Raw genomic sequence first — 26,673 nt, 5'->3', positions numbered from 1 at the left:
CTCCATTGTGTATATGACATTCGCAAATATATATTTGGCAGTAAAGGCCCAAAGTCAGCATAAATGTATTACTGGTAAGAGGATTGTAGAAGAAGAATAGCTAGCTGGACATTGAACACGACCTATTCATTGTACATAACATGGTCATGTGGTGCAATAGGGGGCTTTTGGTTGGTTAGTTTGGACATACTTGCACATGTGCGCTCTAACAAGGAAGATTTGGGCATATTATATAGCTAACAAAAATAAGTGTTAGGGGTGCTAGTATATTTATTTCAGGTACTTATATAGTGCTGTCAATCTACACAGCGCTTTACATATATATGTGGTAAATTCACATCAGTCCCCCCCTCAAGGGGCGTACTAAGGGCCCTAACTTACATTCATACACATACTAGGACCAATTTTGACAGGATCCAATTAACCTACCAGCATGTCTTTAGAGTGTGGGAGGTATCCAGAGTACCTGGAGGAAACACAGGCACAGGGAGAACATGTAAACTCCAGGCAGGAGGTGCCATGGTTAAATAGGTAAGGGGCGGGGCCAGCCGGGGACATTAAGCATGTGATCCCACCCCATGTGACATCAATGATGTCACATGGGGTGGGGTCACTCAAATGATGTCCCCGGCTGGATCAAGCATGTGATCCCACCCCATGTGACATCAATGATGTCACATGGGGTGGGGTCACTCAGATGATGTCCCCCGGCTGGCCCCACCCCTTACCTATTTAAGAACTGTCACCCTGTCTCTCCACTGAGGCTAACCAGCTTTATGCAGGAGACAGTCTGACAGTTCTTATATAGGTAAGGGGTGGGGCCAGCCGGGGACAGCAAGCATGTGACATGGGGCGGGGTCACTCGGATGATGTCCTTGGCTGGCCCCGCCCCTTACCTATATAAGTACTGTCAGAGAGCGACTCACTGCATAAAGCAGCTAGCCTCTGTCTAGAGCGGAGCCTTTTTTTTTTTTCTTTTTTCGGGTCGCCGTGATTGACGTTGGATCTACTTCGGGGGACATTGTTTTATTAAAGGACTTGTGACAGACCCTGTACTGTGTTTTTTTACACACTTTTGCTTTTTTTGTGACTTAGTAGCAGTATCATGTACCGCAGACTCATTCACGTGGGGGGGCGGGATCTGGGGGCCCCCTTGTTAAAAGGGGCTTCCAGATTCTGATAAGCCCCCCGCCCGCAGACCCCCACAGCCACCGGCCAGGGTTGTGGAGAAGAGGCCCTTGTCCCCATCAACATGGGTACAAGGTGCTTTGGGGGGGAGCCCCCCTGCCCCAAAGCACCCCCCCATGTTGAGGGCATGTGGCCTAGTATGGTTCAGGAGGGGGGGGGGCGCTCGCTCGTCCCCCCCCCTTTCCTGACCTGAAAGGCTGCATGCTCGGATAAGGGTCTGGTATGGATTTTGGGGGGGAGCCACGCTGTTTTTTTTTTAAATTTCGGCGTGGGGTTACCCCTTAATATCCATACCAGACCCAAAGGGCTTGGTATGGATGGGAGGGGGGACCCCATGCTGTTTTTTTTTTTTATTGCAGACCTTTATTTTTACATTCAGCTCTCAAAATAAATATTATCTAGACCTTCAAAATAAGTAAAATCATTACAGAAATAATTATAAAGGATAAGAAACAAAAATAGAATCAATAAAACTAAGGAAATCAAATTAGAATACATAAAGATATGCCGAGTGCCGGCTGTCAGAGGACTCCACACACAGGAGACGCCACCGAGTGCCGGCTGTCAGAGGACTCCACACACAGGAGACACCACCGAGTGCCGGCTGTCAGAGGACTCCACACACAGGAGACGCCACCGAGTGCCGGCTGTCAGAGGACTCCACACACAGGAGACGTGACCGAGTGCCGGCTGTCAGAGGACTCCACACACAGGAGACGTGACCGAGTGCCGGCTGTCAGAGGACTCCACACACAGGAGACGAGACCGAGTGCCGGCTGTCAGAGGACTCCACACACAGTAGATGTGACCGAGTGTCGGCTGTCAGAGGACTCCACACACAGGAGACGCGACCGAGTGTCGGCTGTCAGAGGACTCCACACACAGGAGACGCGACCGAGTGCCGGCTGTCAGAGGACTCCACACACAGTAGATGTGACCGAGTGTCGGCTGTCAGAGGACTCCACACACAGGAGACGTGACCGAGTGCCAGCTGTCAGAGGACTCCACACACAGGAGACGAGACAGAGTGCCGGCTGTCAGAGGACTCCACACACAGGAGATGTGACCGAGTGCCGGCTGTCAGAGGACTCCACACACAGTAGATATGACCGAGTGCCGGCTGTCAGAGGACTCCACACACAGGAGACGCGACCGAGTGTCGGTTGTCAGAGGACTCCACACACAGGAGACGAGACCGAGTGCCGGCTGTCAGAGGACTCCAGCCAGAGATTTACTATTGAAGAGCGGCTAAAAAGCAAGTGCCTAGAGAGAACGTCTAAAATGTGTTCTGCACATGTGCATTTATATCAGCCAAATAAGCTGCACGAGCGTCTAGTTTTTCACTGTGTCGACTTGCTTAAAAAAAAACTTTTTAACACATTATTTTTTTTTTTAACTGGCAGATATTGTTTAAAGTGAAGTCCTGATATTTGGCAAAGCAAATTTCAAAGTGAACATGTCTCTGCAGTGATTTTTCATGATGCTAGACATGCTTTTTGAGTCTGATTCCTGGGCTGTGTCTCGTTAGTAAATTCGATTGGACATCTACTTGTTGACGCTTCTCTTTAGTAAATCTCTTAGCGGGGTAAAAGTAGACGGTCGCTAGTAAAAATTAGACGTTCGCCCACGAAAATGCGCCTAGGCTCAATAGTAAATCAGGGTCTATATGTCACTTTTTTTTGCCATTGGTCCGATCTTAGAAGGGCGGCACCTCTTCGGTTGGCATTCTGGCATTTCCTTGGTTTGCATGAAGAATGGAGCGCTGGTTTCGTTGGTTTATCTTTTGGAGTGCATTCACACCTGGAAGGACCTTATAAGATCCTCCGCACAATTGATGAGACCAGTTATGTGATTAGCCTGGACGATCGTGATCGGCAGCAGCGTACAGTCCATGTAAACATGCTTAAAGAATACCATGACACTTCCAGTTCCAGCGCTGATACTGTGAGGTGGTGAGACCCGCGGCTCCCGGGAACCCAGAATATAACACTGGCACTCTGCATCAGGGACTCCTGTGAATTATAACAGGAACTCCCCCCTGACCCCCCCCCCGCACGATACCCGATCACTCTGGCATGGAGCAATTCTTCCTGCCGATGCCGCCCGGCTCTGGTCCCACCATGAGGGGAGAGGGATGCGGCTCTCCCCCTCCTGCAGCCAATATGGCCACCGATAACAGCTCCTCAATGGACACAGGCACAGAGGCTGACAGGAACGCTGAAGCAGGTACAAACATCCTCCCTGCTCACACTGTCACTTTTTGTGGACCACTTATACTGCTTTCAATCACGTTGGTTTGTGAGTATACATCCTTTTTTATTCAATAAATATGTGTTTTACCACGGTAATGCACGATGAGAGTGCGGCCTTGTTTGTCCTTCCAGGTGTGCTGTAGCTTGTTCTGGGGGTGGGGGGACTATCTTGAGAACTTGTTGGCCCTCTGTGAACTCCCATCCATGGGCCCTGTGGTCATACTACACCTTCTGACATGTCTGAGCCACTTTGAGGTGGCTGTGGGCTACGGCAGAAAGTCTGGTCAGCCGCTCTCGCAGTTCCAGTACATATGATATGACTGTAGTGCCCATATCTTCAACCTTCCCTTCCCAGTGCTCCCGCAGAAAGGTCAGGAGACCTCAGACCTTTCACCTGTATAGCAGTTCAAAGGGGGAGAGCCCCGTGGACTCCTGCGGCACCTCCCGGTATGCAAACAGAAGATGGGGGAGGAGTTTTTCCCAGTCTGCCTCACTGTCCACAAAGGATTTCAGCATGCCTTTTAGGGTCCCGTTAAAGCGTTCACAGAGGCCGTTTGTCTGGGGGTGGTATGGGGTGGTCCGGATGGCCCATACCCCACAGGTGCGCCACTGGGATTGTATTACATCTGACATAAACTGGGTGCCTTGATCAGTTAGGATCTCACTGGGGAAACCCACGTGAGAAAAAAAACGGTGACCAGGACTTCTGCTTCCTTGTGTGCTGAAATGCAAGACAGGGTTACAGCTTCCAGGTAGCGGGTCATGTAGTCCACTATAGTGAGGATATGCCTTTTCCCTGACTTACTGGGGCAGGCCAGAGGGCCAATGATAGCTACTGCCACTCTCTGAAAGGGCTCCTTGTTGATGGGTAGGGTATGAAGTGGAGCTCTGGGGCGATCACATGTCCGGCAGAAGTTAGCAATGGACTGGGAGATGCCCGGCCAGTAAAATACTTGGGTTAGTCTTTTTTCTGTTCTCCTCTTCCCCAGGTGGCCAGCTAAGGGAATGTTGTGGGCGATCTGGAACAGCGGGAACCTAAACAGTTGGGGAACTATCAGCTGTTTAGTTGAAGTTCGAGACTGGCCTGGGCATCTTGAGTTCATCAGGTGGTACAGTAGTCCTTGCTCCTAAAGGAGTTGCTCCCCACACTCCCTTACTGGTCCGGCATCAGCCTGGGCCCTAAATCTGCTCAGAATGGGGTCATAGTCCAGTTCCCCTTTAAATTTTTCCCGGTCCCAGGTCAGAGTGGTATTTAAGTCAGGGTTGGGAGCACTCACTGGATCCAGGGTGGGAGGGGGTTCTGGGTGGACCTCTTCAACTGGCTTGGCACCTGGTCACAGACCTGAAGTACTGGCACTGCAGCTCCCCTAGATCATTTCCAAGCAGGACATCTGCGGGGAGCCCGCTCATAACTCCAATCTGGCAGTGCATTTCCCCAGATCCATAGTCGAGATGTACTGAAGCCCTGGGAATGTGCTGCCTGGAACCACCTGCTAGTTTGATGTAGAACCCAAGGGCCTGGTTCCATGGCTTCCAGTTTTACCACGCGGGGATCAGCGATAGTGAGGAAGGCCCCAGTGTCTCGGAAACCCGTGGTACTTTGCCCATCAATCAGGACTGTTTGCAGGTGGCGCTGCCTCTGCTCAGGGTAGGAAGAGACAAGTGGGTGAACACTGTAGACTCCCTGGGGTGTACTGGCCTTTGTTGAGGTCACCCATTCTCTGGGCGGTGGGGGAAGTTCGATGTAGTTGCCAAGCCCGGCCGAGGAGAAGTGTGAGACTCACCGCAGGAGGCAGCTGCCTAGCCCCAAGCACACCACTTTATGTGGGCTATGTGTGGGCGCAGGGACATCTAATGGGGAAGGGGGGAAGAGAGGGAGCAAGGGAGGGGGGTCATGACATGTATTGTACACCTTTTGCTCACAAAGAAGCCACTGAAGTGCCAAGAAACATGATGATGATGTCTTAACCTGTTGTTATGATCAATAAATACCGACCTTCCTGAAGAATCTACATGGATCCACTTGGCTATAAATGGCACAGATTTGGGAGGTGACACCTAAAAGTATCAGTCTGTATAAATTGTGGCCCTAATGTCAGGGCAGGAACGATGGAATGGGCAGGCAGGCCTATGGTAAGGTCACACAGCAACTGACGACAGCCACTACCCACAGACCAGAGTCCCTCAGGGCACGGAGTCTAAGCCCCAGGCTACCCTTCACCAGGGCCTCTGATGGTGGGGATGGACTTGACGCAGCCTGAGACCAGGTCACAGCCCCCGAGTAACCCCAGCTGCGGTAACGACTGCCACCAATGGCATACAGCTGGTGGGAGCTAGATGGGAACACGTGTAGCGTAGTCAGACAGGCCAGGTCAATAATAACGGAGCAGACAGTACTAGATGGTAGTCAAAGAATACTCAGGTCACGGGCCGGGTTCAGCAACGGGAGGTCAGGTAAAGAGTTAAAGCAGAGAATAGTCTTGTCCAAGCCGAATCGGTTACCAGGAGAGCACCAAGAACAGAACAAGAGCTTGCGACAAGGGAACATACAGGACACGAATGCAGAGAGCACTTGCAGACAGCAAGTTTAAATGTGATCAGCCACACCCTTCTGAGGAGGAGCCGCAAAAGCCTGAAGGCATAAAGGTTCCCACCATGCTTTGCAGAAACCTAAGATGGATGCCAGCACATGGAGCAGCACAAGCTCTGAGGAAAGGTAGGACCTTGACACCTAAACAGGGTAAAATTCCTGTGTGACCCGATATACCAATCAGATGAATGCCAGGATGAAGGGTCTGATTGACCTTCAGACTTATGGGTTGTAAATGACAGAAGTCCATCCAATTCGGATTTTCTCTGATTGGACAACCAGGTGGCCAATCGTTGTTATTCACATAAGAAAACAAAATCCTTATTGGTTCTGTTCATCGCAACACAAATGAGTTTATGATTGTTTGTGCTCCTTCCAGGTGATGTCATTTCGGGTCATCTCCTGATGTCATGGGGACCTCTTCCTCCAAATCCTCCTCTTCACAAGGTATGACTGCTGATCCTGACAATCCTTTCCAATGGTTTCCTCCATCTCACATCTCCAGAGATTGGAATTAGATGATAGGATGTCCTCTGTCTCTGTAGTCAGGACATTTCCTGTAGACATCTGGTCAGTCCTCCCATTAGAAGAGTTCAGAAGATTCCATCAATTCCACAATCACATTCCTGTGTCTTCAGATTGTATTTATCATTGATGGAAATGATCTTCTGAGATGGCCCAGTGATCCATAATGGCTGGATGACCCCAAATTGTATGGTTAGCTGTGCAGTGGTCGGAGGAATCCTTTGTCTATAATCCTAAGGAGGACACAGCCCTGTGGTAGATGACACATACTGCTGGGAGATTTGGGGGTAATCGTTCTTAGTTCACACTGATCAGACACATCATTTTATAGGGGTAACATTTTTTACAGGATTTATAGTTTTTTTTAATTTACTATCAAACAAATAAACGTGATGTTTAAAATGGTCACCCCTACATATACATGAGGAGGTATATAAAATATGTATTATGAGTTTGTGTCATTTGCACAGCCATCACTAATAATCTCCACAATGTGTCTAATAGGTTACTTCCTATGATCATCAGCTCCATCTATTGGCCATAAACCGTATTTTTCTTGAAATACCTCAACTAGTAAGATATGACATTATGGCCACTAGATGGAGCTGATGATGAAAGGAAATATTTGACATATTATGGGGATTATTCATGAAGGTGATCTCTTTTTTTATAAATAGACCCCTAGGTTTTTGCATTCAATATTCATCCATCTGAGAGGTAACACACCATCCTGGAAGATGTCATGTGAGATTATCACAGAGAAGCCAATCCCTCCATAGGAATGTACATATAGACATATTGGGGGGGAATTTCCTTCCTCTTCTATATGCTCTTTATAGCATTACCAGCTGCCAGTACAGACTTATCAGCTGTCATGTGTCAGAAATCATCCAATCAGGATTAATGTTTATGGTTGCTGATTGTCATCTCTGCAGGGTCGGCTCCTGATATTGGAGGAAAGTGGAAACAAACCCCCAGGGATCTTCTCATATATTCTCTGGAGGATCTGAAAGGATGTGACTTCAAGAGATTTAGGGACAAATTGTCTGATTTCTCCTGTAAAGATAAACGTCCCATCCCCCGAGGAAGACTAGAAAATGCTGACTGCATCTCCACCAAGAACATCCTGGTAGACACATATGGAGAAGAAGGGGCTCTGGATGTCACCATTGAAGTCTTTGCACTAATTGGTCTGATGGGACCTGCAAATGACCTCCAGGAGAGGAGAGCCAAGAATGGTGAGTTCCCATCTATAATGACCATTTCCTACCAATTCCTGATCAATATCTGTGTGAGGAAGAACTAGGAATGTCATCCATGGAAAGCCAGTGACCAGTCAGGAGCTTCCAACTGGATGAACCCTTTCCCGCTGACAGTGCGCACATATAGGGCCTCATAGAAGTGGGTCTTTATCCTGGGTGCCCAGGGGCGGACTGACCATTTGGAAACTGCCGAGGGCCCGGGGTCAGTATGGGGCCCCATGAGATGCCCCTGGTACCTTTTTCATAGGCTTTTTTGAGTTTGAGCAAGGACACAGGCCCCATGATCTCCTTTTGCCCGGGGCCCCATGAGTTGTCAGTCCGCCCCTGTGGGGGCCCCATATCTGTGTACCTCTTTGTGCTGGGAGCGCCACACAGAAACTAGGATCTCAATAAGACCCCCGGGTATCGTACTAATGATCGGGACCCAGGATTCCCACTTCCCAATCACCTGATCGCTGTGACAGCCTCTGATTGGCAAACAAATTTATCCGGCATTGTGCAGCCCACCTCTGTTTTATTTCTTTATGAATGGAGGGAAAGAAACATACAGGATCCATTGTATACATACAGGATATATTATATAATACATTGTATACAGATGGGATCCATTATATCATACATTGTATACATACAGGATCCATTATATAATACATTGTATACATACAGGATCCATTATATCATACATTGTATACATACAGGATCCATTATATAATATATTGTATACATACAGGATCCATTATATAATATATTGTATACATACAGGATCCATTATATCATACATTGTATACATACAGGATCCATTATATCATACATTGTATACATACAGGACCCATTATATACAGGTGAAACTCGAGAAATTAGAATATCGTACAAAAGTTCATTTATTTCAGTGCAGCAACTTAAAAGGTGAAACTAATATATGAGACTCATTACATGCAAAGCAAGATAGTTCAAGCCGTGATTTGTCATCATTGTGATCATTATGGCTTACAGCTCATGAAAACCCCAAATCCACAATCTCAGAAAATGAGAATATTGTGAAAAGGTGCAATATTCTCGGCTCAAAGTGTCCCACTCTAATCAGCTAATTAAGCCATAACACCTGCAAAGGGTTCCTGAGCCTTTTAATGGTCTCTCAGTCTGGTTCAGTAGGAATCACAATGATGGGAAAGACTGCTGAGCTGACACCATCACTGACACCCTCCATAAGGAGGGAAAGCAACAAAAGGTAATTGCAAAAGACATTGGATGTTCCCAAAGTGCTGTTTCAAAGCACATTAATAGAAAGTTATGTGGAAGGGAAAAGTGTGGAAGAAAAATGTGCACAAGCAACAGGGATGACTGCAGCCTGGAGAGGATTGTCAGGAAAAGGCCATTCAAAAGTGTTGGGGACTTTCACAAGGAGTGGACGGAGGCTGGAGTCAGTGCATCAAGAGCCACCACACACATACGGATCCTGGACATGGGCTTCAAATGTCGTATTCCTCTTGTCAAGCTGCTCCTGAACAACAAACAACTTCAGAAGCGTCTTACCACTTCCGGTTCCGGCGCTGATGCTGTGAGGAGGTGAGACCCGCGGCTCCCGGGATCCCCGCATATAAAGCCGGCATTCTGCGCAGGGGACTCCTGTCAGCTGCTTCAGGAGCTCCCCACTGGCCCCCCCGCACGATCCTCGGTCCCTTCGGCATGGAGCGATTCCTCCTGCCGAATCCACAGGGCTCAGGTCCCACCACGAGGGGAGAGGGATGCGGCTCTCCCCCTTCTGCAGCCAAGATGGCCGCCGCCCATAATATCTCAATGGACACAGGCACAGAGGCTGTTACACACGCTGGTGCAGATGTACACACCCTCCCTGCACACAGTGATAATGTTATACCAGCCCTGACCTCTACTCCTGGCACCTGTAGTTCCACAGAAATATATGACCAGATTGCACAAGCAGTTGCTGCCATTCTACTGCCCACAATCACACAAGCCGTGGATCATGCAGTGGCCACAGGCATTGAACAGATCAGAAAAGACATAGGTGATCATAGTAAACGTTTAACTGAAGTGGAACAGCGTCTGTCAGATTTGGAGGACGATGTTCACTCACTGCGCTCAGGTGCACTTCAAACCAATCCTACGCACCAATCCATCCTAGACAAGCTGGATGATTTAGAAAATCGCTCACGCAGAAATAATCTGCGCATAGTGGGCCTTCCAGAATCATTTTCCACCGGGGTGCTTCCAGAATTATGCTCCACACGTATACCCTCAGCTCTAGGTCTAACCACTTTGTGTCAGGTCGAGAGAGCTCATCGCCTGGGGCCGCCTTCGAATGACCGCCGTACACCGCGATCGGTGATAGTCAAGTATCTCAACTACGCTGATCGAGTGGCTATTCTTAATTCTTTCCGCAATTCTCGATCCCTACAAGTAGACGGTCACAAATTACTCCTATTTGCCGATTACTCGCAAGAAGTATCCCGCAAACGTAAGGCCTTTCAGGAAATATGTGCCACGCTCCAGCAAAGGGGCTACAAATTCACCCTGGCTTATCCGGCTACTCTCCGCTTTACTACACCTTCGGGTGATACAAAGTCTTTCATCCACCCTGAAGAAGCCGCTCAATATTTACAAGATTCTTTGATGGCTACGGATGGTGTGCCGTCTCCTCACCCTCGCAACTCGGGCCCTAGAGATCAGCGAAGCCCTCGCAAAGATCCACCGAAACGCCCATGTACTAACTTTGCTCCCTCTAAATCTCGCCAATCCTGAGCTGGCGCACTCTCTCAGGCGCTATACGGTTTACCCCACGAATTGGACCACCTGCCTTGTTTAACTGAATTTAAGTTTCTTGTGCCTTTAGCTATCATCTTCAGTCCACAGATAGCTATATCAGTTGTTAGAAAGCAATAAGTCAGTTGGTCCTGTGGTACTTTCCTCTCATTTTGCTTGATAGCATATACATATACTGACTGTGTCATCCCTTCTCTGTGCCTTGCCTCGACCACAGTTCCGCTCTGGTCATTCGATTTGTTGAGCCTCTTCTCCCTTTGGCGATGCCATTTAGGCAAGGGGGTCATGCTCCCCTGCCCTCTCAACAACTCCAATGAGTCACTGCTGCAGATCACTACTCTGCTATTTCCCGGACACGCAGTACAGGGACAGCATGCAGATTTATGTGAAGTCCAATACACTGTTATGGTTTTTTGTTTGTTTTGCTCTTCTGATAGGCCCCAGTTGGGCCACCATGTTCCACTCTCTCTCTCCCTTCTTCTGCTCTCCTTCCTTACATTTTTCTGGAGAATCACCCCTTCCTTGGGAGTCGACCATACTTCTTCAGAGATTGGGCGGTAATGGGCGGATAGCTGGCTCCACCCTACAAAACTGTAAGTCCACTACCTTTGTATTCACCTCATATCATGTGACCTAATGATTCGTATTTATTCTTGGAATGTCAAGGGCTTAAGATCACCTCATAAACGAATGGCTATTCTTCGCCATCTTCGCCGACTTAGAGCAGATGTTGCATTACTCCAAGAAACGCATTTAGGCCAATCTGACTTTGTTCGTATGAAGAAACTTTGGGTAGGACACGTTATAGGTTCTCCCTCACTCAATAATAAAGCAGGTGTGCTCATTCTGATTCACAAAAAGCTCGCACCTGACATAATCTCGGTAAACACTGATGAGGCAGGCAGATTCCTAGCGGTACACCTCAAAGTAGGCTCTCAAACAATGGTCCTCACCAATATTTATGCTCCAAACTCACCTTCAAAACAGTTTTTTCAAGACCTGTCCTCAAAGCTGTCCGCCTACATACATCTACCTTTAGTAGTCGGAGGGGACTTCAACTCACTTATGAATGCCTATGAAGATAAGTCAAAATCACTAGAACACAATCACCGCCCACTTGCGGAGTCCCAATCAACACTCACACTACTGTCTACATTTGCGGAAGCAATGCAACTAACAGACATCTGGCGTTTAGCCCACCCAGATGGGAAGGAATTCACCTTCTTTTCTCCGGTACAACATTCGCTTTCCAGAATAGACTATTTTTTTTGCAATTCTATTGCTTTGCAATACGCATCTTCCTCAGATATACATGACATAGTTATTTCGGACCATTCTCCCATATCCATAACCCTCAACTATCTCCACAACACACAATCTCACAAAACGTGGCGCTTTCCTTCTTTCTTAGCAAATAACCAGGAGGTGTTACGTCAACTCCAAGATACTTGGGCAGACTTCCAGATCACCAATGCAGCTCACTTATCCAATCCTAACCTATTTTGGGAAACAGGAAAGGCGGTTTTACGGGGTAAAATCATCGCCTTTACATCTGCGTATAGAAAAAAGGTCGCTCTAAAATACACAGAAGCTAGTAACCGACTCCGACAGACGCAAAAAAATTTGGCTGACTCCAACACACATGAACACAGGAAAGCTTGGCTAGAGGCAAAACACCAATTCGAAACATGGGCATCAGCACAAGAATCCATGCACCAATCACATCTCGACTTACAGTATCATAAGTTTGGCAACAAGCCGGGCAGACTCCTGGCTCGCTTGTGCCGTAAACCGTTTACTCCTACACAATTTACCTCCCTCAAAGACTCTCAGGGTATATTGAAACACTCCCCTGAAGAAATTGTTTCCATATTGGAAAGTTTCTACACTAAACTATATGGCCCCGACCCTATTGACCAATCAAAGGCTTTGTCTTTTCTAGACGGCATTGCTCTTCCTCAAATCGATCTCGTAGCACTCCAATCTCTTAATGCTCCTATATCTCAATCCGATATTCAATCCGCTATAAAAACTCTAGCTAATGGTAAAGCCCCTGGCCCAGACGGATACACTTCTGAGTTCTATAAACTCATGGCTACAACCCTTTCTCCTACCCTGCAATCAGTTTACTGCTCTATACAAGAAGGGGGTGCCTATCTTCCGTCTGCCTTTCAGGCACATATAAAATTGATAGCAAAGAAAGACAAAGATCCGTCTGACCCAGGTTCCTATAGGCCGATCTCCCTTCTAAATTTAGATGCCAAAATTCTATCGAAAATTATCGCAAATCGTTTAGCTATTGTTTTACCTTCCATCATTCATCCCTCTCAAGCGGGCTTCATACAAGGACGCTCTGCTGCCTCAAACATCCGCAAAGTACTAGCAGTGTTAAATCATGCTAAAATCAATCCTCACCTAGATCTAGCGATAATCTCTCTTGATGCTGAAAAGGCCTTCGATAATGTTAACTTTCAGTGGCTGCAGATGGTTTTACATAGATTTGGCTTCTCAGGCCCTTTCACTCATGTACTCCAAGCTATGTACTCAGCTCCTACAGCACAGGTGGTTGCTGCAGGACACACATCTACCCCTATTAAACTGCATAAAGGAACAAGACAAGGGTGCCCCCTATCCCCCTTGCTCTTCAATTTGGCCCTAGAACCCTTAGCCCGCTTCCTTCTGTTCCACTCACAGCTGCACGGAGTCCAAATAGCTCAACAAGATCTACGTTTAGCCTTGTTTGCCGATGACATTTTAATTTTCACTGCCAACCCAACTCATGACCTGCCTTATATACAGGATATTTTCACAGCCTTCAGGCACTGTTCGGGTCTTCGTATTAACTTCACGAAAAGCGAAGTCCTTCCCTTATTCCATGCACGCACTCCCTCATGGGCTCATAATTCTCATTTCAAAATTGCTCCTCATCATATTACATACTTAGGAATCAAAATTGGAAAACTGGCCTCTTCCCTCTACTCGCTCAATTTTTCACCAACAATTCAAAAAATTATAGGCGAACTAGAGGTATGGAAAGAGTTACCATTGTCACTTGTAGGGAGAGCCCACCTCTTCAAGATGGTGAGCTTCCCGAAATTGTTATACCCTCTTCAGACCATTCCTCTACTACTTAAACATACGGACATTCTTAGACTAAACAAAGCGCTCTCTACATTTATTTGGAAAGGACGTCGGTCACGCATTGCCCTGCCTAAGCTATATCTGCCTAGATGTGAGGGGGGAATTGGTCTTCCAAATATCAGAGTATATAATCTCTCATGCATCTTACGGGTGTGTATAGATTGGCTGACCAAATCCTCCAACTATTCTAATCTGCAAATAGAATCTGCCATGGCCCATCCTTTTGATCTTGCAGCCCTTTTACATTCAAACCCTAACTCACTCCCTCCACACTTAAAATATAATCCACTCATCCGTGATACCCTTATCGCATGGAGGGAGATCAGACGTAAATTAGGCGTATCCCCATGGGTTTCCCGTTTCCTCCCCATACATCGTAATCCTGCTTTTTCTGTCCCTCAACAACACGCAGCTTATGATTTATGGTTGGAAAGGGACCTCAAACTAGTTAGCCAATTATACGATACGGCCTCTGGCTTTCCTTTATCTTTTTCTCAGATTTCAACTTCTTTCAATCTACCGCCTCATCATTTTCTGTATGTTTTGCAAGTTTGTAATTATGTGAACAAGATAACATTGGTTAAATCTAGTCGCTTCCGTTCCTCATTCATAGATATTTTAGTTAGAAATCGGAAATACAAGATATCCCACATTTATGGACCATTAAATCTACATTATGTGCACCCTCTAGAGGCATCCACTCCTACTTCTCCTTGGATCAGAGACTTTGACAATACACTCTCAATGGATCAAATCCTCACTGGTTTCAACAATACCTGTGCCTTCAACTCCAATGAGTTCTGGCGGGAGCAACAATTAAAGTTAATGCACCATGCCTATATGCCATGCCTATATGTCCGTGGGAATCCCTCGGTCTCTACTTGCCCTTTGTGTGGACACTATAAACCTTCGCTAAAACACAGATTTTGGGATTGCCAACTAATATCTACTTTTTGGTCCCAACTACTCAGCTATATCGCCTTCATCACTTCTCTACAACTACCAAGGGACCCTTTACCTCTTCTCTTCGGCAACTTGGAATCAATCTCCACAGGGGCTCATCCACTTCAGCTTGCCATTCTCCGAGCCACAAAACCGTGGCTGTCCTCTTGCCTGATGGTCGCGAGGAGAGCCATATTGAAAAAGTGGGTCTCCAACAGTCCTCCTAATATCTCGGATGTCAAGTCAGCTCTTAATGCACTTCTTCGTCTGGACCAGCTTAACTTTCTCACCTCATCCCTCCAGCACAGTGAGGATCAATATAATCGAAAATGGAGACTCTATGTTCAAAAATCCTTTCCAACCACAGAGCTTCAGTTTTTTCTTCATGGCTCTTCTGTGATGCCCCAATCTGGAAACATGATCCAGTAAACCCAGACTTATTGTTTTGATTTATGAGGGTTTAAGGTGTGCATGTCTATATCTAAAACATTTACAATACTCGTTTGTTGCTGCTCTCACACCGCTTCTAGCCAACCTAGGCAACCAAGCCACATTTTCTTTCATCTACTTCCTTTATCATTTTCTTTATACTTCATCTTCATCGCACATTCTTTTATAACTTCTCCTCCCACCCTTAATCAGCGAGGGCTCACAACACGTATATCACTTTTTGTTACAGGGAGTCGTCTCTAGCTCTATTTTTCTCTCAAACCACAGTGCTTGGCTCATCACCAAATATTCTTAACGACTTCCTGGGAGGGGATCCTCTGGCCCGTTCCAACATCATTTTCCCACCTCTTTCTTTTTTTTTTTCTTTCTTCTCCATCTTTTTCTCCATCTTTTCTCCATACTAGCTTCCTTCTCAACCTTTTTCTCCTTCTGAATAGATCTACCTATCTCCCTGATCCTTCTTCTTTGATTATCTCCTCTACATACGCTTCTTTCCTACTTCAACATTCATGTCTTACGCATGATAACTGACATACTCTAAGCACCCCAGTTCCCATTCAAAGTTTAGTGGTATTGCCTGACCTTCTTATCTTTGGATATATATCATAGCTTACCACTACACATTCCCTACACTCTATACTGACTTACAATGCCTCCCATCTTTTGTCTCATTTGCCTTCAGAGTTTCTGTTCAGAGGCTCTAACTGCTGACATATCGTGAATCTTTCTGATCAGTTTTCTATGCAACATTTTGTATTGCTCATATTGGTCAATCTATCAGTACTGTTAAAAAAAAAAAGGTTACTTTGTTGCCAAGAAGCATCTTTGGAGTGTTTCATCCGCTGAGTTTATGTAATTTGAAAAATTCAAATAAAGCTTTGTTTAAAAAAAAAAAAACCTCCTAGCGATCACGGAAACCTGGATCCAGGCTACTGACTCTACCTCCCCTGCTGCACTCTCCTATGGAGGTCTCATCTGGACCCGCTCACCCAGACCCAACGGTCATAAAGGTGATGGGGTTGGTCTGCTCCTGTCACCAGGGGCGGACTGACAACTCATGGGGTCCCCGGGCAATAGGGGATCATGGGGCCCCTGTTTCCTTGCCCAAACTCAAAAAAGCCTATGAAAAAGGTACCAGGGGCATCTCATGGGGCCCCCTACTGACCCCGGGCCCTCGGGCAGTGCCCGAGTTTCCAAATGGTCAGTCCTCCCCTGCCTGTCACCATAGAGCACCTTCCGAGTCCTCCCAAACCCCCCCTCTCTATCCTTCTCTTCCTTCGAGGCCCATTGTATCCAACTATTCTCCCCAACCCCCCTGAAGATCATTGTAATCTACTAGCCTCCTGGACCCGTATCCCACTTCCTTGATGACTTTTCCTCCTGGCTACCCTTCTTTCTCTCCTCCGAGCTGCCCACCATCATCCTTGGGGATTTCAACATCCCTGTCAACATCGACAACCCGGCCACATCCCATCTCCTACACTTAACCTCCTCCTTTGACTCTTACAGTGCACACAATCCACCACCCACTCCTATGGAAATATCCTGGACCTTGTCTTCTCCCACCTCTGCACTCCCTACAACCTCACAAACACCCCCTTCCCTCTCTCTGACCACAACTTTATTACCTTCTCTATCCCCTAGTCCTCTAACGCCTACCCCTCCAAATGTCACACTACTACCAGCCGTAACCTCTGCAACCTGAACTCTGCCCCCCTCCACTCTGCAGCCGATCAACTCCACGACAGCATCCTCCATCTGTCCTGCCCCGACCTGGCTATGACTGCCTATAACAACTCACTGTCAACTACCCTTGATTCACTAGCGCCTTTAACCACACAAAACATCAGACTCCAACCGCTCCAGCCCTGGCAGACTGATCACACCAAAACTCTAAAATGACACAGTCGTGCCCTGGAGCATTTATGGCGCAAAACCAAATCCCAACTAGCCTTCACATGCTATCAATCTGCCTTCCACGCCTACATTTCCTCCTTCCATGCTGCCAAACAAGCTTACTTCCTGACCCTCAAGGCCCTCTCCTCCACTCCTCGCCTACTCTTTTCCACCTTTAACTCCCTACTCTCTCCACCCCCACCTCCACCCAGCACCTCACTCACCGCCCTTAAAATTGCCAATCACTTCAAAAACAAGATTGACACATTTCGCAGGGACATCGCTGCTGCTCAAACCCCCTCCAAACCCGTCCCCTCTCTTACAGCTACCCCCTCATCACCCTCTCCCTCGGCCTAACCACTGCCCTGACCTCCACCCCACCTAACATTCCTCACACTGAAGCCCCCTCAACACTCTACACCTTCGACCTTACTACCATCGAGGAGGTCACCAAGGTCTTTTCTGATGCCCGCCTCACCACCTGCCCCTCGATCCTATCCCCTCACAACTCCTGCAACTTCCCGCCCCCTCCATCCTACGCTCCCTCACCCACATCTTTAATCTCTCCCTCTCTTCCACCGCATTCCCCTCCCCTCTGAAGCATGCGCACATCACTCCCATACTAAAAAAGCCCTCCCTAGACCCCAATGACCCGAACAACCTCAGACCCATCTCCCTGCTCCCATTTACATCTAAACTCCTCGAGCGCCTCGTCTACACCCGCCTAAGCTCTCACCTCACCGGCAACAACCTCCTCGATCCCCTACAGTCCGGCTTCCGTCCCCTACACTCCACCGAAACTGCCTTACTCAAACTCTCCAACGACCTGCTAACCATCAAAGCTAATGGCCAATATTCAGTGCTCCTACTCCTCGACCTCTCCGCAGGCTTCGACACAGTCGACCACCCCCTCCTCCTCAAAAAACTACACTCCCTTAGCCTCAGAGATTCTGTTCTCTCCTGGCTCTCATCCTACCTGTCACAACGCTCTTTCAGCGTTACCTATAACACTACCACCTCCCCCTCACTCCCCCTCTCTGTTGGGGTCCCTCAAGGCTCCGCCCTTGGGCCCCTTCTCTTCTCCATCTACACCTCTTCCCTTGGCCAACTCATACACTCTCACGGCTTCAACTACCACTTCTATGCCGACGACACACAAATCTCTCTCTCAACCCCTCACCTCACCCCCTCAGTCTCCGCCCGAATCACAAACCTACTAAACGACATATCAGACTGGATGTCGCTCCACTTCCTTAAACTGAACCTCTCCAAAACCAAGGTCCTAGTCTTCCCCCCAGCCCGCACACCACCCCCATTGACTTCTCCATCACATCCAACAATGCCACTATCAGGCCCGCCCCGCAGGCCAGAGTACTTGGTGTCATTCTGGACTCCAACCTATCCTTCCAGCCCCAAGTCCAATCACAAACAAACTCATGCAGACTCTACCTCTGCAGCATTGCCAAAATCTGCATGGTCCTAACCCCAGAAACCACTAAACAACTTATCATATCATGACTCGATTATTGCAACTCCCTCCTCACTGGCCTGCCTCGCCACAGGCTATCCCCGCTTCAGTCAATCCTGAATACGGCAGCCAGACTCATTCACCTTACCAACCGCTCCATTTCCGCCACCCCCTTCTGCCAATCCCTCCACTGGCTTCCGATAGCACAACGGATCAAATTCAAAATCCTAACACTGACGTACAAAGCCGTCCACCGTACTGCCCCAAATTACATCACCGACCTAATATCCAAGTACCACCCAACATGCACACTCCGCTCCTCATAAGACCTCCTTCGCTCTAGTTCCCTGGCCTCCTCCTCCCATGCCCGCCTCCAGGATTTCTCCATCCTACAGACTATCGCCTACTCTCCTCTCCTTTAGGCGCACCCTGAAAACCCACCTCTTCAGGGAAGCCTACCCCACCTCCTGCTAATTGGCGACCTCCTCCACTCTTCCTACCACTCCATCCCCCACAGCTATCTCCTCCTGTACCATTATCCCCTCCCTCCTAGATTGTACACTCAAAGGCGCAGGACCCTCAAACCCCTCGTGTTTCACATTGTATTGTTATACTGTCGCTTGTTCTGTCCCCCTTTGTAATGTACAGCGCTGAGCGAACTATTGGCGCTTTATAAATACTGTATATTAATAATATAAAGGGTAGTTCAGGATCGGGATGTACCAAATTTGGTGCAGTAGTGAAAAGAGTTTTCAGATTTTCAAACGCAGCTTGTGCCTCAGAGGTCCACACAAAGGGTACCCCTTTCTTTGTCAGCTGTGTAATTGGAGCTATCACTGTAGAAAAGTTTCTTATAAATTTTCTGTAGAATTTGGCAAACCCGACGAAATGTTGAATTTATTTAACATTTCCAGGGGCTGACCAATCTACCACTGCTTTGATCATCACGGGATCCATGCTCACTCCCTATAGAGAAATGATATAGCCTAAGAACTGGATCTGGGTTTGTTCAAACTCGCATTTTTCCAATTTAATGTAAAGTCTATTCTTCCTTAATCTTTCAAAGACGGTGCAAACATGTTTCGGTGCGCCTCCCAATTATCGAAAAAGATAAGGATATCACCCAGATAAGCAATTACAAATTTTAGAGATCAAGGGTAATGGATAGCGGTTTTTAATAGTGATTTTATTCATGTCTCTGTAGTCAATGCATGGACGCAAGGTGGAGTCTCTTTTCAATGAAGAACAGGGCTGCTCCTGAAGGAGAAGTTCAGCGTCTAATAAAGCTCTTCTCTAAATTCTCATCGATCCACACCCTGAGTATTTTTAATTCAGGTTCCGACAGATTGAAAAGGCAGCAAAAGGGTATTTCCGCCCCTGGGAGCAGCTCAATGAGACAATCATATGGGCGATGAATAGGTAATTGAGCAGCATTTTTCTTGTCACAGACATCCCGGAACTCCATTGTATTGTGTGGGCAAGTTGTCATATGACTGGATAGCCACTACATCACTTTGCGATTCCTTGGCCGGTGACAAACTTGGTTGGCAAAGTTTCTTTCAATATTTTTCACGGTTGGGGGATGTAAAATTTATAGTCCGTGCTCCCCAGTTGATGGCAGGATTGTGAGTGGAGAACCAAGGAATGCCCAGGATGATGGGACACTTGGGTGACGTAATCAGCTGAAAGCTGATGGTCTCACAATGGTCAGCCTCAAACAACAGTACCAGGGGAACCGTTTTATGGGTAACAGGTCCTGAAGATAAGGGTGACCCATCAACTGTCTCCATATCAATAGGGGTAAATGTATTTCTTGCTTGAATATTATTGCTGTTGGCAAACTCTATATCCATAAAGTTCCCCCCCGCCCCGAAGTCCAGCGTAGCTGAGCAGGAGATTTCACGGCCCTCAGATACAAGTTTAATGGTGACAAAATGAGAGAGTAGAGAGTTCACTTTATTCTCTTCAGGAATCAGTGGGGAAACAGACTGGCTTATGGAGTTTATGTGTTCAGGCTCAATCACATCAGTCACAGCAATAGTTCTTTTAACCTTGTTAGGGAAATTAATTGCATAATGACCAGAATCCTCACAATATAGACACAAGTTCTCTGAACGTCTTCTCTCTCTTTCACATGAATGGAAATGGATCTCTTGATCGCATCAACCTGCATAGGCCCAGGAGTGTTAGAACCCAGAGAGACTCTTGAATCCTGCTGAACAAATGGACTAGCAGAGAGATGCATGCCCCTATTACTTTCAAACATTCCCAGCCTCTCCTTCCTCCTTTCTGTAAGTCTTTGATCGATTCGGATACGCAATTGGATGAATTCATCAAGATCATTAGGAATATCTACTCTGGCAAGCTCATCCTTTACCTGTTCAGAAAGCCCTTGGCAGAACTGGCTTTTTTGTGCTGTAGAGTTCCAAGTGGTATCTGTGATCCAACTTCTGAATTCAACTGTGTATTCAGCGACCGAGCATTTACCCTGCAGCAGACTATGCAACTTTGCTTCGGCAGTAGCACAACGGTTGGGGTCATCAAAAACCTGATTCATTGTGGTCAAAAAGGTATCTAGATTATTCAGTGTGCCATTGTCATGTTCAATACAAGGGGAGGACCAAACTAGAGCTTCCCCAGTCAGAAGCCCAATAATAAACATTACCTTCTTTTTCTCTGAAGGAAACACAGCAGGGTACATTTGGAAATATATATTACATTGATTAAGGAAATCCCTGTAGTGGAGGCGGTCTCGATTAAACTTAGATGGTTGGGGCTGGGTCAAATGTGAACTAGGATCATCTCGGTTCAGCAGTTGTCTCTGCAGAGTCTGAATCTCTCCCTGTTGCCTATCCACTATGCTTTCTAGTTTGGCAACTCTTTCTTGATGGGTAACCCCAAATTCCTGCAGCTCAGCAATTTGCTGCCTAAGAGGAGCCACAATGTTTGCTATAGCGGCCTCCATGTTTGGGCAAGATTATTCTGTCAAGGTCTGGGTCAGGTTCAGAGACCAGTTGCTATAGCAGTGTAAGGCTTACCTGAAACCAGCAGGGTAGGTACACCAGCGGGTCCCCCTGGGAAATGACGCAGGCTCACCTGAGGTGCGGGGTCTAAGCACTAACCGGTTTTCACCAGAGCTCCTAATGGTGGAGATGGATTTAGCTGCGTGTTAGTACCAGGTCACAGATCTCAGGATCACCCCATCAGGGAATGAGCAAGCCGGAATCCAGTAGCGAATCGAACAGGTTAGGGATCAACCAGAAGCGGAGTCAGTCAACAAGCCAAGGGTCGGTCACTAATGGTAGTAGATGAGGATGAGGCAGAATCGTAGTCCAGGACCAAGCCAAAGGTTGGTAGCAAAGGTATAGATGGCAGCATGAGAGACAAGCAGGATATTGGCTGGAGAGCAACATGGGTACAAGGTGCCTTGGATAGGAGTCCCCTTGCCCAAATGCACCCCCCATGTTGAGGGCATGTGGCCTGGTATGGTTCAGGAGGGGGGGAGTTTGCTCATCTCCCCCTTTCCTGACCTGCTGGGCTGCATGCTTAGATAAGGGTCTTGGATGGATTTGGGGGGACCCCCACGTCATTTTTTTCTCTAAATGTTGGCGTGGGGTTTCCCCTCAAAATCCATACCAGACCCAAAGGGCTTGGTATGAATTGGGGGGGGGGGCATGCATTTTTTATTTAATTGTTGGGCAATGCCTACAGTTCTTTATACATTCAGCTTTCAGCAGGGAACCCCACTGACAGCTGAAACATTGAAGAATGTCTCACTACTAACATACCACAAGACTTAATAATATAACTCATGCCGGATTTTAGTATCTTTGTGGTATTGTATCTCATACTCAGGTGCAGGAAGATACCGCTTAGTGAATGGTCCCCTCTGTTCAAAGTTCAGTTTTGTTAGGTTTGAATTTTCGACCATAAACTGAACAGGGGGGTGTTCGGCCCATCACTATTCAGCTTCATGCTCCTTAGAGGATATGTTCACCTTCAGGAACATGTCACATGTTCCACCCATTTTGAGGGGGGAACATGTAACATGTTCCCACTCCTGCAGTGGCTAGACAATCCAAGCCCTCTGTGTGACAGCAGTACTTTCTAGTTCCCCTCCAGTGCCCAGCATTCAGACCATTGCATCACTTCCTGTCTACAGAGGAGGGGAGTTCTGTTTCCCAGAACTTGGGACTTGTAGTCCTGCAGCCAACCATCACTGTATTCCAGAGCCCCTACTGAACTACATACCCCAGAAAGCTGCCCAACTAAAGGATTGTGGAAGAGCCTATATATTTGTCTGCTACTGGTGAGCTCGCTCTCTTGGCCTGGGACTCTCTATAGAACAGTTGGGCTGCTGCATTGCACACGGTGACAGCGCACTATTGCGGCCTAGCCGGTACAGCAACACTCCATGTGGTGGATCTGCATCGCTGGGCGCAGTTTGTGAGGCCGAGTGTCTCTACCGTTCTTCGGCCTAAAACCAGCACAGCAGACCCTGACGCTGACCTCTGACTTTAGCACAAGTTCAGCCAGCCAAGCTCTCATTTTTCATCTCAGGTAGACTATAGAGCCTACACAGCCCATCCTGTTCCTGCAGAGGCTGCCTTCAGGCCAGGATTGGTGAGCGGGCCGCGACCCAAAACCCTTCATTCTGCTTTTTCCTGGTTAGAAACTTTCCACGCCGACACCATAATCCTGCCACTACCGCTATCATTATTATTTCAGTCATACATTTATTGGATACTGCAGATCTCTAAAGATTTACCTCTCACTCATGGGCCCCAATGTGCCAGCAAAGATACCACCTTGCACCCCAAATCTGAACTCTCCCTATAATATTAGTGACAGGTTGTGAATTTGCCTAAAGGGGAACTCCGTCTTTTCAGAGGTACAAAAGCAGGAGACTTGTTCAGTGTTCCAGACAGAGCTGACCTGTTCCTAAGTCTCCCCCCCCCCCCGACCGCACTCAGCGGATGTCTTCATTTATACATTGATCTGTATATCTATAGTCAGCTATACATTTAGAGTCAGATTCTCATAATTACATTGCTGGTCCTAATCCACGTGTAGTTCACCATGAAATCAGTGGAGGAATGTTGTACGCAGGGATATATAGAATGACACAGACTGTCCTCCTCTCTATACCATAGACATCCTCCATGTATACACCATCTATATGGAGCCTACACAATATGCAGACTCTCATCTCTCTATACCGTAGACACCCTCCATGTATACACAGTCTATATGGAGTCTACACAATATACAGACTCTCCCCTCTCTATACCGTAGACATCCTCCATGTATACACCGTCTATATGGAACCTACACAATATACAGACTCTCCCCTCTCTATACAGTAGACATCATCCATGTATACACTATATGGAGCCTACATAATATACAGACACCCCCCTCTCTATACCGTAGACATCCTCCATGTATACACTGTCTATATGGAGCCTACATAATATACAGACACCCCCCTCTCTATACCGTAGACATCCTCCATGTATACACTGTCTATATGGAGCCTACACAATATACAGACTCTCCCCTCTCTATACCGTAGACATCCTCCATGTATACACTGTCTATATGGAGCCTACACAATATACAGACTTTCCCCTCTCTATACCGTAGACATCCTCCATGTATACACTGTCTATATGGAGCCTACACAATATACAGACTCTCCCCTCTCTATACAGTAGACATCCATGTACACACCATCTACTGTATATGGAACCTACACAGTATACAGACTCCCCTCTGTCTATAGCATAGACATTCTTCATGTATACACCATCTATATGGAGCCTACACAATATACAGACTCTCCTCTCTCTATACAGTAGACATCCTCCATGTCTACACTATCTATATGGAGCCTACACAATATACAGACTACCTCCTCTCTATACAGTAGACATCATCCATGTACACACCATCTATATGGAGCCTACACAGTATACAGACTCTCCTCTCTCTATACAGTAGACATACTCCATGTATACACTATATGGAGCCTACACAATGTACAGACTCCACCCTCTCTATACAGTAGACATCCCCCATGTATACACTATATGGAGCCTACACAATATACAGACACTCCTCTCTCTATACCATAGACACCCTCCATGTATACACCGTCTATATGGAGTCTACACAATATACAGACTCTCCCCTCTCTATACCATAGACACCCTCCATGTATACACCGTCTATATGGAGTCTACACAATATACAGACTCTCCCCTCTCTATACCATAGACATCCTCCATGTATACACCGTCTATATGGAGTCTATACAATATACAGACTTCGGGTCTATGTGGAATTAGAGTGCAATGAGCGGAGTTCCCATTTCCTGACATCTCTCAGAATATGGAACTCCGCTTTGTTTAGAGCAGCCAGGAGAATGATTGGTGGGGTCTCACCTTGTTAGATCTGCCCATACATCCTCCAATCAGATTGTTTGTACTTCCCAACAATAAAGAGACCTGGAAAGATTTCTAGAAAGGTGAAGAGTCCAATCAGAGAAGATTCTGGAAGAAGCAGAACACTGGCAGGATCCAACTTCTTATCCTATGAAGACCAGAAGTGAGCAAAGAGGATATTCGGCCTTGTCTCATATACCGTCCTTCCAGATTCCAGGAGGAAAGGGGGAGGGGAAGGAGATGGATTTCTAGTACCATAACACACCTCCACCTGTATAGACTGTTCAGATGTCATTCATCTGTAACACAACAGGGCACTGGGTGCGTCCACATTCCTCAGCCTGTATACCAAGCTGAACAAGTCTCACCCTAAGAGGTCTATTTATAAAATGATCTGCACAGCTACTCAACCAACTGCCAGGGATGGGGGTCTGAGGGTGGGGGACTGAGGGTGGGGGATGGGGGATTCTGGTATCTCCAACTATTGTATGTCCTCAGAAATCAGCCAGCAGATTATACTTTCCTCTACATTTCCCCTCAGGACTTTATTGCATTCATAATCATTAACCACGCCATCGATTGTGTGTAAATAGAACAATAACAGCTTTATTTATACAAAACCATATTAAACACAGAGCACAGCATAAATCTGTATAACCAGATATAAGAACATATTGATGTTAGATATACTAATAACCCCCCTTACAAGTCACCGGCAGGCTGCTGGAAGAGACTATTAGTATTTCTCCATTAGTAAGTCCTGTTATGTAGATCAATTACTTCAATCAAGAATCTTCTTCAGGCAAAACACAAGAGATAAGAAAAATTAATAATAGCGCCTATGGTCAAAATTATATAACTTACTAATAGTGTACCAGCTGCAAAAAATCACCATATATAAAGTGTACCAATAAATACATAATTTGCGCTAGTAAATGTGTATAAATATATATAAAGAAATCATCAAATCATAAGTCCAGAAAAAAATATATATATGCCAATACCACAAAAAAAAAAATATATAAAAAAACTTTTAAGTGCAAAAAACTTTTGTGCAAAAAAAGTGTCTAAATATGAAAAATTTCACCAAAAAACCTTGATAATATAATGGCAGATCATCCATAAATATATCTTCAGAAACGGAAACTCTGCAACACACCGATCCTCATCGATCGAAATAACAGGATGAAAAACTTTGTAGTTAATCGCAAATCCACTTCTCCAATAGATAAAGGACCACCTTCAAACGTATCCATGGGGGGAAATGCCAAGCACTCGAGAGAAACAGAAAGACTTCATGGTGCAATATTATAAAAACCAATTCCTTTATTAGGTACTCATTGCACTTACTCAAGAGGTGTCCCAGCCGACACCAGCATCAACAGCATAACAGCAATCACATAAACGAGCCTGGCTACTCAGCACATGCGCAGTAGCTGGCAGCCAAAAACGTAATGACGTCACATCAATCAAGCTCCGCCCTACACGTTTCGTCATCGAGAAACCGCTCCGTGAGGACGTCGATGACGAAACGCGTAGGGCGGAGCTTGATTGATGTGACGTCATTACGTTTTTGGCTGCCAGCTACTGCGCATGTGCTGAGTAGCCAGGCTCGTTTATGTGATTGCTGTTATGCTGTTGATGCTGGTGTCGGCTGGGACACCTCTTGAGTAAGTGCAATGAGTACCTAATAAAGGAATTGGTTTTTATAATATTGCACCATGAAGTCTTT

General features: G+C 46.7%; 1 protein-coding gene across 2 annotated transcripts in view; it reads left to right on the top strand.

Annotated features, from left to right (window-relative positions):
- Positions 1-26,673, top strand: part of LOC149462960 (NACHT, LRR and PYD domains-containing protein 6-like) — a 580,167-nt gene that overhangs the window by 121,914 nt on the left and 431,580 nt on the right. For both annotated transcript variants that reach the window (XM_089676106.1, XM_089676107.1), the window contains exons 2-3: positions 6,410-6,477; positions 7,491-7,793. In XM_089676106.1, coding sequence (XP_089532232.1) covers positions 6,441-6,477; positions 7,491-7,793 — 340 coding nt within the window. In that variant the 5' untranslated portion in view covers positions 6,410-6,440. The remainder of the gene's footprint in view (positions 1-6,409; positions 6,478-7,490; positions 7,794-26,673) is intronic.

Source organism: Staurois parvus, unplaced genomic scaffold, assembly GCF_062004578.1.
Source record: "Staurois parvus isolate SC_StPar_1 unplaced genomic scaffold, SC_StPar_1.0 ptg000164l, whole genome shotgun sequence".
Classification (NCBI taxonomy): Eukaryota; Metazoa; Chordata; class Amphibia; order Anura; family Ranidae; genus Staurois; species Staurois parvus.
The sequence above is the reverse complement of the archived record's forward strand: the minus strand, read 5'-3'. Positions and strand labels throughout refer to the sequence as shown.